This window comes from Pelophylax lessonae, assembly GCF_965119305.1.
Source record: "Pelophylax lessonae genome assembly, chromosome: 10".
Taxonomy (NCBI): Eukaryota; Metazoa; Chordata; class Amphibia; order Anura; family Ranidae; genus Pelophylax; species Pelophylax lessonae.
The window spans coordinates 7,959,275-7,976,685 of NC_138777.1; the positions used below are offsets into that span (position 1 = coordinate 7,959,275).

Genomic DNA, 17,411 nt, shown 5'->3' on the forward strand with positions numbered 1-17,411 from the left:
TTAAAGAGAACATGTCAGGACAGGAACAAGGGAGCTAGCTCAACTTGTCCCTGGCTGTAATTGCTGACTAGGAATAGGAGACCAGCCAGTGACAGTGCAGTCCCTGTCTGCATGGCATAGCTGGATGAGGGTGACCGTTCCTGAGAGTCAGGCCTATTGTGTCTCTAATTCCCCCTATAGTAGCCACCTGCTTCCTACAGTTCCTAAAGAGAACTTATCAGGACAGGAACATGGGAACTAGCTCATCTTGATCCTGGCTGTAATTGCTGGCTAGGAATAGGAGACCAGCCAGTGACAGTGCAGTACCTGTCTGTATGGCAGTGACTCACACAGGATGAGGATGATAGCCCAGAAACCTGCACTTCGACAGTTCCTGAGAGTCTGACCTATGGTGTCTATAATTCCTCCTATTGCAGCCACCTGCTTCCTACAGTTCCTAAAGAGATCCTGTGGGGACAGGAACATGGGAGCTAGTTTATCTTGTCCCTGGCTGTAATTGCTGACTAGGAATAGGAGACCAGCCAGTAACAGTGCAGTCCCTGTCTGCATGGCATGGCTGGATGAGGGTGACCGTTCCTGAGAATCAGACCTATAGTGTCTCTAATCCCTCCTATTGTAGCCACATTCTCCTTACAGCTGTTAAAGAGAACCTATCAGGACAGGAACATGGGAGCTCGCTCATCTTGTCCCTGGCTGTATTTGCTGACTAGGCATAGGAGACCAGCCAGTGACAGTGCAGTCCCTGTCTGCATAGCAGTGACTCGCACAGGATGAGGACGACAGCCCAGAAACCTGCACCTCGACAGTTCCTGAAAGTCAGGCCTGTGGTGTCTCTAATCCCTCGTATTGCAGTCACCTGCTCCCTATAGTTCCTAAAGCGAACCAGTCAGGACAGGGACATGGGAGCTAGCTCATCTTATCCCTGGCTGTAATTGCTGACTAGGAATAGGAGACCAGCCAGTGACAGTGCGGTCCCTGTCTGCATGCCAGTGACTTACCCAGGATGAGGATGATAGCCTAGAAACCTGCACCTTGACATTTCCCCATAAGTACTAAAACAAGAGATAGATGAGAAAGGTCCCATCATTCCCGGAGACACACCACTTCAGTCATTAGATGTGTGGGTTTATGTTGCCGCCTGCAGGAGGAGAATGCTAGGTGCAATAATAAAAGCTACCTGAGGGGCCAGCACCACCTAGTGGTTAAACCTATCCTTGCATAGAGATTGTCTCTTTTATCCTAGCATCTAAGGAGGAAGGGACTCCTCACTCCCTTCTCCATGGTTCCAGTCTTGGGAGTTGTGCTGATTCAGTTTCTCTGGATGTTTATTGGGGTGACCAGCACTTCGGTCTTCCGCCATCAAGCCTTAGTCTCCAAGATTGGCACAATGGTGACCTACAAGATATGGGGAGGGGGTCGCAAATGGAGTTTCCTGGTTGCCCTTGGTGGTTAACGTCAGAGGTGTTCATAACAATCCTGCACTGTTGTTGCTGGAACCCGCTGCAATGGGCAACGGAAGGTTTTTGCCCCAAAGGTTAAGAGCTGAAACAAGCTTAGCAGAGCCGTCCCTGTAGACAGGACCTACTTTGAGAAATATTTCTACAGAAAGGGTGATGGCTTGTTGATCGTAAAGTTGACATAACACGTCAATGCAATTTTTTGGGTCTTCAAGGTCCTTTTCCTCAGGAAAGGTGTTTAGAACACACTTGGAGACAGCAATGGAGAGAACTTCCTCCCTAAACCCATCCTTACATAGAGATTGTCTCTTTTAGCCTAGCATCCAAGGAGGATCCATGGTTCCAGTCTTGGGAGTTATGCTGATTCAATTTCTCTGGATGTTTATTGGGGTGAGCAGTACTTTTGGCCTCCCCCCCATTAAGCCTTAGTCTCTAAGATTGGCATGATGGGGTACCTACAAGACTGGTTGCCCTTGGTGGTTAACGTCAGAGGTGTTCTGAACAATCCTACACTGTTGTTGCTGGAACCCGCTGCAATGGGCAACGGAAGGTTTTTGCCCCAAAAGTTATGTTACAGGCTTAGCAGAGCCGTCCCTGTGGACAGGACCTACTTTGAGAAATATTCAGAAAGGTTGATGGCTTGTTGGTCGTAAAGTTGATGCAACCCTCCGTCAATGCAATTTTCTGGGTCTTCAAGGTCCTTTTCTTCACGAAAGGTGTTTAGAACACACTTGAGACAGCAATGGAGAGAACTTCCTCCCTAAAGCCCCGTACACACGTACTGATCGTCGGCCGAACGATCGGCCGTCTTTTGTCCAGGGCTGTCGTGTCTGCTGAAAACTGCAAAAGACTGCACACGAATTTTGTCGGCCAACAACAGCCGACTGCAGAAGTGATGTCATGTGATGCATAACTTTCCTTGTCTTTTTTTCTTTTCTGAGCATGCCCAGTCTTGCTAATCTGCTGTCTGTCGGCCGAAATCTGTACTGACTGGCGAACAATCGGCCGTTCTGGTGATGGACAACAAAAATTTTAAAGTCTGCACGACAGATTCTGTTCGGCCGAAAATGTACTGCCGGCTGTCGGAATCATCATACTAAGAAGCCTACAATCGGCCGTTCGGTCGTTGGCCGAATATTTACGGCCGACAATCGCTACGTGTGTACGGGGCTTTAGGCTTGGTATTTGTCCTCCATTATTATCTTAATATATCTTACAACCCCGGCCTGAAGAATTGGCCCCTATACCACCATGAAAGTTTATAACCAATAAGCATCATCCCTTTTGAAGAAAGTTCTGTATTCAATGGGCACCTTAACTGATTTTACCCACACCTTCAACTTTTGGGGCAAAAACAACTCGTCCATCTTTTTTGGAAGTGACCTGAGACCCGTCCAGGCTTTGGGTGCAAGTTTGTGCCACTAGCGGATCAGCCATTCCTTAGGGGTCTCCATACTTTCTAAACAAAGGGCCAGTTTAGAAAAACCAAAATCATACCCAAGCTTTAACTGCCTCCTACCTTAGGTGACATGCTGAAGAGCAGTGCTCAGGCTGGGATGTTCAGTCCCCAATACAGTCTATTCAAAGCAAAAACAAAAGTCAGACTCTGCCTCCTATAAAGCCTGAAGGACACTAAACTGGCCCTTTAAAAGCAAAAAAAAAAAAAATCTGGTCACTCTGTTCTTTCTTCTTGTCGATCTTTATTGGCTACATAAAATCAGTGCAGTGCACAAAATGCTAATGCAGTTTACTGTACTGATTTAATGTAGCCAATAAAGATTGACAAGAAGAGTATACCGAGTGGCTCGCTTTTTTTTTTTCTCGGTGAAAGAACCAGTTTACTGTTCTTCAGGCTTTTGGGGGGGGGGGGGGGGACTGGACTGTGACTGGTAGGAATAGAAAATGCCCTGTTGTCAATGGAAGTAAGTAGTGCCCCATTATTGGTTTTCATGGGTGGAAAAGCACCTAATTGTTGGTATCAGTGGAAGGAATAGTGCCCCATAGTTGGTATCAGTGGGAGGTATAGCGCCCTATTATTAGATATCAGTTAAAGGAATGATGCCCCATTGTTGGTATCAGTGGGAGGAATAGGGCCCCATTATTGGTGTCAGTGGGAGGAATAGCGCCCCATCATTGGTGTCAGTGGGAGGAATAGCGCCTCATCATTGGTGTCAGTGGGAGGAATAGTGCCCCATCTTTGGTGTCAGTAGGAGGAATAGCGCCCCATCATTGGTGTCAGTGGGAGGAATAGCGCCTCATCATTGGTGTCAGTGGGAGGAATAGTGCCCCATCTTTGGTGTCAGTGGGAGGAATAGTGCCTCATCATTGGTGTCAGTGGGAGGAATAGCGCCTCATCATTGGTGTCAGTGGGAGGAATAATGCCCCATCATTGGTGTCAGTGGGAGGAATAGTGCCCCATCATTGGTGTCAGTGGGAGGAATAGTGCCCCATCATTGGTGTCAGTGGGAGGAATAGTGCCCCGTTGTTAGTATAATTGGGAGGGATGGTGCTCCAAGGCCACATAAAGGCACAAGCAAAGGGCCACAGTTTGGAGACCACTGCATTATGGGCTTAGGCTCACCTGGTGTTTGCTTAGTATTTTCTGCCCACCCCTGATGGAAACTGCTTGCTTGTTGACCTTCTGACACATCTTATTAAAGCTATGTCCCTCAACGAGTAACGTGTTTTTGTTCTCAACGTTTTTCAGACCGCTCCCGCTGCTCTGGTTTGTTCAGCCTGTTACCTATATTGGAGAGTTGTTCCTTGCACTGTTACTAGCTGAAGACACTAGGTGGCACCAGTCCATTTTAGTTGCTTTGTTGTTGCGCCTTGCGTCGTCCTGCAGGTGGCGATAAAAACCAACATTTTCAATGACTGAAGCTGTGAGTAGATAAGGCAAATTCAAACCCATTGAAGGCAAAGTGATGGGTTCTCTTGCTAGCAATCCCAGCTACTACTCTCCATGACCCATTACTCTGAGCCTTCAGAAATACTCCCTCATACCTAGAAGTATTGGATTTGAGGCCCTCTTCTCACCCTCCCAGAATGCACTTGTCAGATCAGGTCTAAACGCTGTCACCTGAAGGAGGGGAGATCGTTGTTAACCCTGTGTAAGCTAATAGACCAATGCCAATCTTATACAGCTTACTTTTATGGACAGTAGGATTGGGGGGTACCCTACTAATAGTACCTCTCATTTCCAGGGGGGGTACCCTACTAATAGTACCTCTCATTTCCAGGGGGGTACCCTACTAATAGTACCTGTCATTTCCATTTCAGGCTTCTTGTAGGCTGAAGCTCCGGCCTTTCTTACCAGTAAATAGTAGAGATATTTATAACTTATATGTGTCTGATAGTTGAGTAAGCGATTTCCAAAGTGTATGGGTCCTCGTTGGAGTGTAGCGGTATCGTGCACAAAGTGAAGGCTGCGATTGGTGCCCTGACAGGCTGCACAGTCATTAAACCAAAAATTTCTGACAAGTGGCCATCTGGTCGCCTGAAGACTCTTTCAGCCAATCATTATGCTTGCAGCCAGCGATATGCCAAATGTCGCTATGCTGCCTCCTTTCAACCAATCCACTCGCTGGCGACCAGGTGCAGCCATCTGCCAATGTTCACACTGCCAATGTGCATAGTGCCTCATGATGTCGCTGGGGGGGGGGGGCGTCCTCACCCACCCTCGGAATGGCCACCTTTACAGATACTGGTTTTACAGATACACTTTAAATGCATTCCTTGTGTGAAGCGACACTCACTGGTCACACCTGCGGAGGAATCCTGTTCAGTGTTTGGTCAGGTTTAAAGTATAAGCTGTGATATTTATATAAAATGTTATAAAAATTATATTATCCTGTTTATTTAATTCTGAGTAATTCTATAAAATTATCCTTTCACTGACACCGGTGTCCCCGTCTTCTTTTTTGAAGTTCATGACTTTCAGTATGTAACACTGTGCTGTAAATACGAGTTACAAATATGAGGGGTTCCCTCCATCCCTGTTCTGAGTTCCCGGGTCTGTACACCCAGTGGCATCACTAGGGTTGGTGTCACCCAGTGCGTTCGTAAATCATAGCATATAACACTAAATTAATGGAAATAGCGACATTAATAACTAGGAGAATTAACATTACCTTTAAATTACAATATCATATCCCATAGCCAGTGGCGTAACTACAACCTTCAGGGCCCCGGTGCACAAAACATGAAGGGCCCCCTAACCTCCCCCTAAATGCTGTGGACATGGTACAGGGGGAGATGGTTAGAGGCTGTGGACATGGTACAGGGGGGGAGATGGTTAAAGGCTGTGGACATGGTACAGGGGGGGAGATGGTTAAAGGCTGTGGACATGGTACAGGGGGGGAGATGGTTAAAGGCTGTGGACATGGTACAGGGGGAGATGGTTAGAGGCTGTGGACATGGTACAGGGGGAGATGGTTAGAGGCTGGGGACATGGTACAGGGGGAGATGGTTAGAGGCTGTGGACATGGTACGGGGGGAGATGTCTGAGGCTGCAGACATGGTACAGGGGGGAGATGGTTAGGGGCTGTGGACATGGTACAGGAGGAGAGGTGATCAGAGGCTGCAGACATGGTACAGGGGGAGATGTCTGAGGCTGCAGACATGGTACAGGGGGAGAGGTGGTCAGAGGCTGCAGACATGGTACAGGGGGGAGATGTCTGAGGCTGCAGACATGGTACAAGGGGAGAGGTGGTCAGAGGCTGCAGACATGGTACAGGGGGGAGATGTCTGAGGCTGCAGACATGGTACAGGGGGAGAGGTGGTCAGAGGCTGCAGACATGGTACAGGGGGGAGAGGTGGTCAGAGGCTGCAGACATGGTACAGGGGGGAGAGGTGGTCAGAGGCTGCAGGCATGGTACAGGGGGAGAGATGGTCAGAGGCTGCAGACATGGTACAGGGGGAGAGTTGGTCAGAGGCTGCAGACATGGTACAGGGGGGAGATGGTCAGAGGCTGTGGAGGGGTCTTACCTGGCCGTGATGAGAGGAGCGTGTCACTGCTGGGCCACTGCAGTATTTTACTTTAGATTTAAAAATGGCGCCCCGACGTCACTGCTGACAGAGAGGAGGCGGGACCGAGACTGAGAGGAGACAGGACAGAGAGGATGCGGGGCGGAGGCAGGACGGAGAGAAAACATCTCGGGTCTGAGAGGAGGTGGGACGAACTGCTTAGCTGGGAGGAGGCAGGACGGAGGTCGAGCATAATTGTAATGCAGAGCTAGCTGATTTAATATTTTCTCTACCTCCGTCCCATCTCCTCCCAGCTAAGCAATCCGTCCCGCCTCCTCTCAGACCCGAGGATGTCTTCTCTCCATCCCGCCTCCTCCCAGCTAAGCACTTCGTCCCGCCTCCGCCCCGCATCCTCTCCGTCCCACCTCCTCTCAGACCCGAGGATGTCTTCTCTTCATCCCGCCTCCTCTCAGCTAAGCAACCAGTCCTGAATTCTCCCGGTTCTCCCGATTGGCCAATCCGGGCCTGGGTGTCACCCTGCCCACGGTGGACACCCTGGTGCGGTCCGCACCCCCCTTGTGACGCCCCTGTGTACACCCGCTGTGCCCATTATGAGGGGTTCCCACCACCCCTGTGCTGAGTTCCCGGGTCTGTACACCCGCTGTGCCCATTATGATTGGTTTTCACCATCTCTGTGTTTTCTGGATTTTTTTTACATTTATATGATGTAGAATGTAGCAGAAGGAGCTGAAACACAAAGGTGGGTGGGGACATCCAAGAGTTCCAGGCAGACATGAGCAGAGCTGGGAATGATGATCGGGGAATCTCGTCAATCGAAGAACAGGTGGCTTGGTGCACCATCCTCTCACATACTTGCCAACTGTCCCTTTTTTCCTGGGACAGTCCCTGCAAATAGGAGCCTGTCCCAGGTAATTTATATTGTCCCTGGAAGCGCCTGTTAATCAGGCTGCCCATAAATATTACGCAGAAGTAGTGCAGCTGAATGGGAGAATTATTCCAACTGTGGCCTTAAGTTTGAAATTCCCTTTTTAATTTCCTGTAATTCTATATTGAGTAGACTCTATAATCTAAAAAGTAGGTGAGATTAATTATGCAGAGTGGGCGGAGCTTTCAGGGAAGTGGGTGTGGTAATTGATAGCTGTGCTGCAAAGTGTCCCTGGAAAAATGTTTTAAATGTTGGCAACTATGCTCTCACTTCTTACCACTAGGAGTCTTCTTCCTCCATCTCTATGCCCTGATGAAAAAATAAATTTGGGAGCCTCTGAAATGCGTTGGGTAGTATAATATGAGGAAGTCAAAGCTTAAAAATATCACAGTGAGGCTTTTATATCAGAGACTGACCCCATTGAGGAGATTTCCCCTCACTTCCTGTCCCTCTCTGATGCCTATACATGGAATGGTAGGGGATGTCGCTCAGCCCTGATACAAGGGGTGGGCTGGCTCTTGGGAGGAGTTATGCATATGTATGATGGGTGGGTGTCAGTTTGGAGGAGTGGGCGTTCCTGGGCTGGCTGTATTGGCATGCAAACAACTGTAGGTGACGCTGAGCCTCCATGATTGAAAGAACTGAAATCCAATGAATGAAAGGGGGGGTGGGGGGAAGATGGATGATGCTGGATGTTTTCCAGCCAGGAAATGAGGCGGGGCTCTCTCTGACTTGCTGCAGCTTCTAATGCACATGGTGAGAAGCTCACAGTGTGCAGTGAATTTGGAAGACGCCGTTTCAGTTCAGGAGAGGATCCCTGGCTGCCTCGGGACAACAGAAGTAATAATTAACACTCCGCACACCAGAATTTGTTTTACAAAAAAAAAACTTTATCAAAACGAGGAAACTTCTCTACCTACATAAAGCCGGGCGTACAGAGCCGAGATCTACAATCTACCAATTAACAGAAAATACAAATCCATCGTCACAATGTTTCATCTTCATTCCAGTTATAAACATAAAAAATACAAAATGTGAGCGACAAGAAAAAAAAAAAAAAAGGGGGGGGGGAACAAAGCGGAACACCTGTGTGAGAAGCTTCTGATGGAAATTGTCATTTCCAGACCCATGGACCTGCTGAGATCCATTGTGCTGTCCACTGGTCAGAGAGCGTCAGCTTCCATCAGAGGCTTCTAATAAAGCAAAATGGACTATTGTCTAAATTTAAAAACAGGAATGTAATATTTGTTCCCTTTTGGTCTGATAAATATACCATTGAAAGTGTTTTGTTATTCCTGTTCAATAAGTGCAAAAAAAAATAAAAAATACTTGAAGTCCCTGTCCCCTCCTATTGTATATAACATTGAGGGGAGGGGTTCTGTAGTCCAGTTTGGAAACAATGTAACTGATAAGAGTGCAGCACAGGAAGTTATTTCTGGCTGATTCAATGGGGATTTGTTTGCACTTTTATTGAATTTATTTTATAATTTTATTATTTTATTTATTGAATTTTCAATTGAGTTTGTTTTATTGAATGTCTTTATTGAAATTATTTTGTTTCTATGTTTCTTTTAAATTTTTTTATTATTTCATTTTATTTTATTGAATTTTTTAGATTGAATTTATTTTATTTATTGAGTTTTCAATTAAATTTGTTTTATTGAAATTGTTTTGTTATTTTATGTTTTGTTTACATTTTTTTTTATTATTTCATTTTATGTGATTGAATTTTTAGATTGAATTTATTTTATTGAATTCATTTTATGGAATTTGTTATAATTTATTTATTATTATACAGGATTTATATAGCACCAACAGTTTTCGCAGCGCTTTACAATATAAAGAGAGACAATACAGCAACAATGCAGTTTAATACAAGAGGGTTAGGAGGGTCCTGCAAGCTTTCAATTTAATAGGGAGGGGCTGGTGGAACAAGAGGTATAGGGACGGGCTGGTGGAATAATAGATATAGGGACGGGCCGGTGGAATAATAGGTATAGGGAGGGGCTGGTGGAACACTAGGTATAGGAATGGGCTGGTGGAATAATAGATATAGGGACGGGCCGGTGGAATAATAGGTATAGGGAGGGGCTGGTGGAACACTAGGTATAGGGACAGACTGGTGGAACAATAGGTATAGGGACGGGCCGGTGGAACAATAGGTATAGGGACGGGCCGGTGGAACAATAGGTATAGGGAAGGGCCGGTGGAATAATAGGTATAGGGACGGGCCGGTGGAATAATAGGTATAGGGTCGGGCTGGTGGCACAGTAGGTATAGGGACAGGCCGATGGAACAATAGGTATAGGGACGGGCCGATGGAACGAAAGGTATAGGGAGGGGCCGGTGGAACACTAGGTATAGGGACGGGCTGGTGGAACACTAGGTATAGGGACGGGCTGGTGGAACAATAGGTATAGGGAGGGGCTGGTGGAACAATAGATATAGGGACGGGCTAGCGGAACAATAGGTATAGGGAGGGGCTGGTGGAACAATAGGTATAGGGACAGGCTGGTGGAACAATAGGTATAGGGACGGGCTAGCGGAACAATAGGTATAGGGAAGGGCTGGTGGAACAATAGGTATAGGGAAGGGCCGGTGGAATAATAGGTATAGGGACGGGCCGGTGGAACAATAGGTATAGGGAAGGGCCGGTGGAATAATAGGTATAGGGACGGGCCGGTGGAACAATAGGTATAGGGAAGGGCCGGTGGAATAATAGGTATAGGGACGGGCCGGTGGAACAATAGGTATAGGGTCGGGCTGGTGGCACAATAGGTATAGGGACAGGCTGATGGAACAATAGGTATAGGGAGGGGCTGGTGGAACACTAGGTATAGGGATGGGCTGGTGGAACAATAGGTATAGGGACAGGCCGGTGGAACAATAGGCATAGGAATGGGCTGGTAGAACAATAGGCATAGGGACGGGCTGGTGGAACACTAGATATAGGGACGGGCTGGTGGAACAATAGGGATGGGCTGGTAGAACACTAGGTATAGGGATGGGCTGGTAGAACACTAGGTATAGGGATGGGCTGGTAGAACACTAGGTATAGGGATGGGCTGGTAGAACACTAGGTATAGAGACGGGCTGGTGGAACAATAGGTATAGGGAGGGGCCGGTGTAACAATAGGTAATAACTGTGAGGGATGAACTGAAGATTAGCCGAAAGCAGGATAGGCTTCCCTGAAGAGATACACTTTCAGGCATCGCCTAAAAGTGAATTGATTTATCAAATTTATTTTATGGAATTTATTGATTGAATTCATTTTATTTTATTGATTTATTGGATTTTTTTCATTGAATTTATTTTATTTTATGGAATTTATTTATTGAATTCATTTTATTTTATTGAATTTATTTTAAGGAATGTATGTATTACATTTATTTGCTTTTTTAAATTTGTTTGTTGAATGAATTTATTGAATTTATTTTATAGAATTTATTTACTGAACTTATTTTATGCCATTTATTTGTTGAATTTATTTTATGGAATTTGTTTTATTGAAGTTATATGGGATTTATTGAACAGATACAACAAAATGCTTTTAATGGGATATATAACAGACCGTAAGGCAGCCAATAAGAAAAGGTCATTGTTGGAGTGTACATACCCTTTAAATACTCGGGGTGCATTATACAATTATTATACAATAACAGAAATGTATCTAACAGATCCAAACTCAGCGAGGATATTGATTGTCAATCCGCATTCTGCCTTTAATGATAATTAAAGCTGAACTCCAGCAGATATAAAAGACACAGATTTATGCAGCTCTGTAATCAGAGATCCATCATTATTTTTTTTTTTTTTTTTTTTTTAATACAAGCAGTATAAGTACCCGAATCTGACCTGATATCTCCCTTTTGCAGTCCCTGTACAGCAGAAATTCTACAAACAATCCCTCATAATGATTGTGAAAGAAGTTTGTTTGAAATCTTTACAATCTTATGAAAAATAAAAATCGAAAAAATCCCGTGTACATAAGTATTCACACCCTTTGCTCAATACTTTGGTGAAGCTCCTTTGGCACCAATTACAGCCTCCAGTCTTTCTGAGTATGATGCTACAAGCTTGGCACTCCTATTTTTGGGCAGTTTCTCCCATTCTTCTTTGCAGGACCTCTCAAGCTCCATCAGGTTGGAATGGGAGCGTTGGTGCACAGCCATTTTCAGATCTCTCCAGAGATGTTCAATCGAATTCAAGTCCGGGCTCTGGCTGGGCCACTCAAGGACATTCACAGAGTTGTCCCATAGCCACTCCTTTGTTATCTTGGCTGTGTGCTTAGGGTCGTTGTCCTGTTGGAAGATGAACCTTCACCCCAGTCTGAGGTCCAGAGCGCTCTGGAGAAGGTTTTCATCAAGAATGTCTCTGTACATTGCTGCATTCATCTTTCCCTCCATCCTGACTAGTCTCCCAGTTCCTGCCGCTGAAAAACATCCCCACAGCATGATGCTGCCACCACCATGCTTTACTGTAGGGATGGTATTGACTAAGTGATGAGCGGTGCCTGGTTTCCTCCAGACATGGCACTTGCCATTCAGGCCAAAGAGTTTAATCTTTGTTTCATCAGAGCAGAGAATTTTGTTTCTCATGGTCTGAGAGTCCTTCAGGTGCCTTTTGGCAAACTCCAGGCGGGCTGTCATGTGACTTATACTGAGGAGTGGCTTCAGCCTGGCCACTCTACCATACTGATTGGTGGAGTGCTGCAGAGATGGTTGTTCTTCTGGAAGGTTCTCCTCTCTCCACAGAGAAATGCTGGAGCTCTGTCAGAGTGACCATTGGGTTCTTGGTTCCATGCCTGACTAAGGCCCCCCTCCCCCGATCTCTCAGTTTGGCCGGGCGGCCGCTCTAGGAAGAGTCCTTGTGGTTCCAAACTTCTTCCATTTACGGATGATGGAGGCCACTGTGCTCATTGGGACCTTCAATGCTGCAGAAATATTTCTGTACCCTTCCCCCGATCTGTGCCTCCATACAATCCTGTCTCCGAGGTCTACAGACAATTCCTTGGACTTAATGGCTTGGTTTGTGCTCTGACATGCACTGTTACCTGTAAGACCTTATATAGACAGGTGTGTGCCTTTCCAAATCATGTCCAATCAACTGAATTTACCACAGGTGGACTCCAATCAAGTTGTAGAAACATCTCAAGGACGATCAGTGGAAACGGGATGCACCTGAGCTCAATTCTGAGTGTCATGGCAAAGGGTGTGAATACTTATGTACATGGGATTCTTTTGTTTTTTATTTTTGAATTATTTTGCAAAGATTTTAAACAAACTTCTTTCACGTTGTCATTATGGGGGATTATTTGTAGAATTTTGAGGAAAATTAATGAATTGAATCCATTTTGGAATAAGGCTGTAACATAAAATGCGGAAACAGTGAAGCGCTGTGAATACTTTCCGGATGCACTGTATATATATATATATATATTGTCTGTGTATTTATGTGTGACTGGAGTTCAGCCCTAAAATGTATCTCTAGTCGTTTTGAATAGAGAAGGAAATGATTGGGGACCCTTTTGCTGGGGACATGGCGCACCATCTGACGCGGTTTGTATTTGTGTCACCATTGACATGGCTTCAGCCTCATTACACCACCTGACACCCTCGGAGAAGCCATGACAATGTATAAACATTCACAGACCACATTACTGCATACACAGAGCCAGGAGCTGCCGTCTGGTAAAAAAAAATGAAAAAAAAATGTTTTCCTAAAGAAAATCGATTTCACAAATTTTCACAAGATCTCGCTATTTAGCTACATAAGCTCCCAGAAAAGCTATGGTGACAGGGAGACACTGGTGACATAGCCCTCCCATGAGGGAGGAGGGAGGATTCTGGTTATGTAGCCTTTCCAGGAGAGAGCAGGGAGGCACTGGTAACATAGCCTTCCCAGGAGAGAGCAGGGAGGCACTGGTAACATAGCCTTCCCAGGAGACAGCAGGGAGGTCCTGGTAACGTAGCCTTCCCAGGAAGGAGCAAGGAGGATCTGTTGACATAGCCTTCCCAGGAGGGAGCAGGGAGGATCTGGTGGTGTAGCCTTCCCAGGAGGGAGCAGGAAGGATCTGGTGATGTAGCCTTCCCAGGAGGGAGCAGGAAGGATCTGGAGACGTAGCATTCCCAGGAGGGGGCAGGGAGGATCTGGTGATGTAGCCCTCCCAGGAGGGAGCAGGGAGGTCTTGGTGACATAGCCTTCCCAGGAGGAAGCAGCAAGGCTCTGGTGACATAGCCTTCCTAGGCGGCAGTTGGGAAGCACTGATGATGTAGCTTTCCTAAGAGGCATCAGGAAGGCGCTGTGGCTGTATCCTTCCCAGGAGTCGGCAGGGAGACACTAGTGCCATAGCCTTCCCAGGAGGCAGCAGGAAGGCCCAGGTAATGTAGCCTTCCCAAAAGTGAGCAGGGAGGCCCTGGTTTCATAGACTTCCCAGGAGGCAGCAGGAAGGCACTGGTGACAAAAGCTTCTGGGAAGGCACAGATCATCTAGCTTTCCCAGGAAGCATCGGGAAGACACTGTTGCCATAGCTTTCTCAGGAGGGAGCAGGGAGGCCCTGGTGCTGTAGCCTTCCTAAAAGACAACAGGAAGGCACTGGTTCCATAGCCTTCCCGGAAAGGAGTGGAGGGGGGCCCTGGTGAATGTACCCTTCCCAGGAGACTGCAGGAAGGCACTGGTGATCTAACCCTCCCAAGAAGCAGCAGAAGGCACTGGTGATGTACAGTATCCTTCCCAGAAGGCAGCAGGGATACCCTGGTACTGTAGCCTTTCCAGGAGGCAGCAGGGAGGCACTGGTGATCTAACCCTCCCAAGAAGCAGCAGAAGGCACTGGTGATTTGCAATATCCTTCCCAGGAAGGCACTGGTGCCATAGCCTTCCCAGGAGGGAGTGGAGGGGGGCCCTGGTGAATGTAGGCTTCCCAGGAGGCAGCAGGAAGGTCCTGGTTATCTAACCCTCCCAAGAGGCAGCAGAAGGCACTGGTGATGTACAGTATCCTCCCCAGAAGGCAGCAAGGATACCCTGGTGCTGTAGCCTTCCCAGAAGACAACAGGAAGGCACTGGTGCTGTAGCCTTCCCAGGAGGGAGCAGGGAGGCCATTGTGATGTACAGCCATGGCCAAAAGTTTTGAGAATGACACAAATATGAATTTTCACAGTCTTCTGCCTCAGTGTTTATGATGGCAATTTGCATATACTCCAGAATGTTATGAAGAGCGATCAGATGAATTGCAATTAATTGCAAAGTCCCTCTTTGCCATGAAATCCCATAAAAAACATTTGCACTGCATTTGTGAAGAAGGCTTCAGGGCACCCAAGAAAGTCCAGCAAGCTCCAGGACCGTCTCCTACAGTTGATTCAGCTGCGGGATTGGGACAGAACCAGTGCAGAGGTTGCTCATGAATGGCAGCAGGCAGAGGTGTGAGTACATCCGCACACACAGGGAGGAGAAGACTTTTGGAGGAAGGCCTGGCGTCAGCAAGGGCAGCAAAGAAGCCGCTTCTCTCCAGGAAAAACATCCGGGACAGACTGATATTCTGCAAAAGGTCCAGGGATTGGACTGCTGAGGACTGGGGGAAAGTCATTTTCTCTGATGAATCTCCTTTCCGATTGTTTGGGGCATCAGGAAAAAACCTTGCCCGGAGAAGAAAAGGTGAGCGCTACCATCAGTCCTGTGTCATGCCAACAATAGCATCCTGAGACCATTCAGGTGTGGGGTTCCTTCTTTGCCAAGGGAGGGGCTCACTCACAATTTTGCCTAAGAACACCCTCATGAATAAAGAATGTTACAAAAACATCCTCTGAGAGCAACTTCTTCCAACCATCCAAGAACAGTTTGGTGAGGAACAATGCCTTTTCCAGCATGATGGAGCGCCTTGCTATACATCCTCCGTAATCAACTTCTCCCAACCATCCAAGAACAGTTTGATGAGGAGCAATGCCTTTTCCAGCATGATGGTGCTCCTTGCTATACATCCTCCGAGAGCAACTTCTCCCAACCATCCAAGAACAGTTTGGTGAGGAACAATGCCTTTTCCAGCATGATGGAGCGCCTTGCTATACATCCTCCGTAATCAACTTCTCCCAACCATCCAAGAACAGTTTGGTGAGGAACAATGCCTTTTCCAGCATGATGGTGCTCCTTGCTATACAACCTCCGAGAGCAACTTCTTCCAACCATCCAAGAACAGTTTGATAAGGAACAATGCCTTTTCCAGCATGATGGAGCGCCTTGCCATAAGGCAAAGTCATAACTAAGTGGCTTGGTGAACAAAACATCAAAATGTTGGGTTCATGGCCAGGAAACTCCCCAGACCTCAATCCCAATGAGAGCTTGAAGACATTCCACAAGAGGCGGGTCAACAAAAAAACCCCCACAAATTCTGACAAACTCCAAGCATTGATTATGTATGAATGGGCGGCCATCAGTCAGGATGTGGCCCAGAAATTGAGTGACGGCATGCCAGGGAGAATTTCAGAGGTCTCGAAAAAGAAGGGTCATCTCTGCAAATATTGACTCTTTGCATAAACTTCATGTAATTGCCAATAAAAGCCTTTGACACTTATGGAATGCTTGTAATTATACTTCAGTATCCCATAGTAACATCTGACAAAAAGATCTAAAAACACTGAGGCAGCAGACTTTGTGAAAATTAATATTTGTGTAGTTCTCAAAACTTTTGGGCTCGGCTGTATCCTAACCAAGAGGCAGCTGGAAGACACTGGTGATGAAGCCTTCCCAGGATGGAGCAGGAAGGCAATGGTGATGAAGCCTTCCCAGGAGGGAGCAGGAAGGCAATGGTGATGAAGCCTTCCCAGAATGGAGCAGGAAGACAATGGTGATGAAGCCTTCCCAGGAGGGAGCAGGAAGACAATGGTGATGAAGCCTTCCCAGGAGGGAGCAGGAAGGCACTGATGATGAAGCCTTCCCAGGAGGGAGCAGGAAGGCACTGGTGATGAAACATTCCCAGGAGGGAGCAGGAAGGCAATGGTGATGAAGCCTTCCCAGGAGGGAGCAGGAAGGCAATGGTGATGAAGCATTCCCAGGATGGAGCAGGAAGGCAATGGTGATGTAACCTTGGCAAGAGGCAGCTGGAGGGCACTGGTGATGAAGCCTTCCCAGAAGGGAGCAGGAAGGCAATGGTGATGAAGCATTCCCAGAAGGGAGCAGGAAGGCACTGGTGATGAAGCATTCCCCGGATGGAGCAGGAAGGCAATGGTGATGTAACCTTGGCAAGAGGCAGCTGGAAGACACTGGTGATGAAGCCATCCCAGGAGGCCACGTAGAGGCATTGGTTAAGTCACCAGTGCTTGCAGACATGCAGAAGGGGAAGAAAAAAAGGAAACATTTATGAGTATGGATATAGAGCTGTATTCAATGTGTCATTTCGTATCTGGGGGGGGGGGAGAGAAAGGTCCACTTTATTTCTGACGATCCCTATTCCCACCGTGTCCCAACAATAAAATATACGGCCATGACACCACAGAGACAACAATTGTTTCCAGCAATAAACATAAAATTACAGTAAAAAAGACGACTGGAGCTTTCTATATCCAGCTCAAGATGATTGGCTCCCACCAATGAGGGGAATGTATGAGATCCCTTCCTGTGATTGGGGATCAGAGCGCCACCTTCATTATAACACAATAATACTCGGTATGTTTTCTTTACACACTAAACATACTCAATATGCAAATTACACTTCTAACTGTCGCTCGCCCAGATTGGCAGCGTTAGGCGTTTTATTGGCGATTCCCAGCGCCAACAGCGGCGTCTCACTTCACCTCCCTCTTCGACTTGTAGTGAGCCGACACCACCAGGTAGGTGTCGGGACTCATGTCTTTGATGGTCGGCGATTTGTTCTGGATGGGGGAGGTCTTGCCGTCTACACGGGATATCTGCAGCATCCGGCACGGGTCGTGTTTCAGCAGATAGCCGGCGAACGTTTCCCAGCCGCCTCCGACACGGACCATCACGTGTTTGTTGTGAAGCATCTGGAAAGGGAAAAAGGAATTAAATAAAAATCTTAAAATTCAAAAATAAT

The 17,411-nt window shown here is 47.0% G+C and overlaps 1 protein-coding gene across 3 annotated transcripts in view; it reads right to left on the reverse strand.

Annotated features, from left to right (window-relative positions):
- Positions 1-16,703: 16,703 nt before the first annotated feature.
- Positions 16,704-17,411, reverse strand: part of GAS2 (growth arrest specific 2) — a 136,582-nt gene continuing 135,874 nt past the window's right edge. For all 3 annotated transcript variants that reach the window (XM_082270297.1, XM_082270298.1, XM_082270296.1), the window contains exon 8: positions 16,704-17,361. In XM_082270297.1, the coding sequence (XP_082126423.1) occupies positions 17,143-17,361 (219 nt within the window). In that variant the 3' untranslated portion in view covers positions 16,704-17,142. The remainder of the gene's footprint in view (positions 17,362-17,411) is intronic.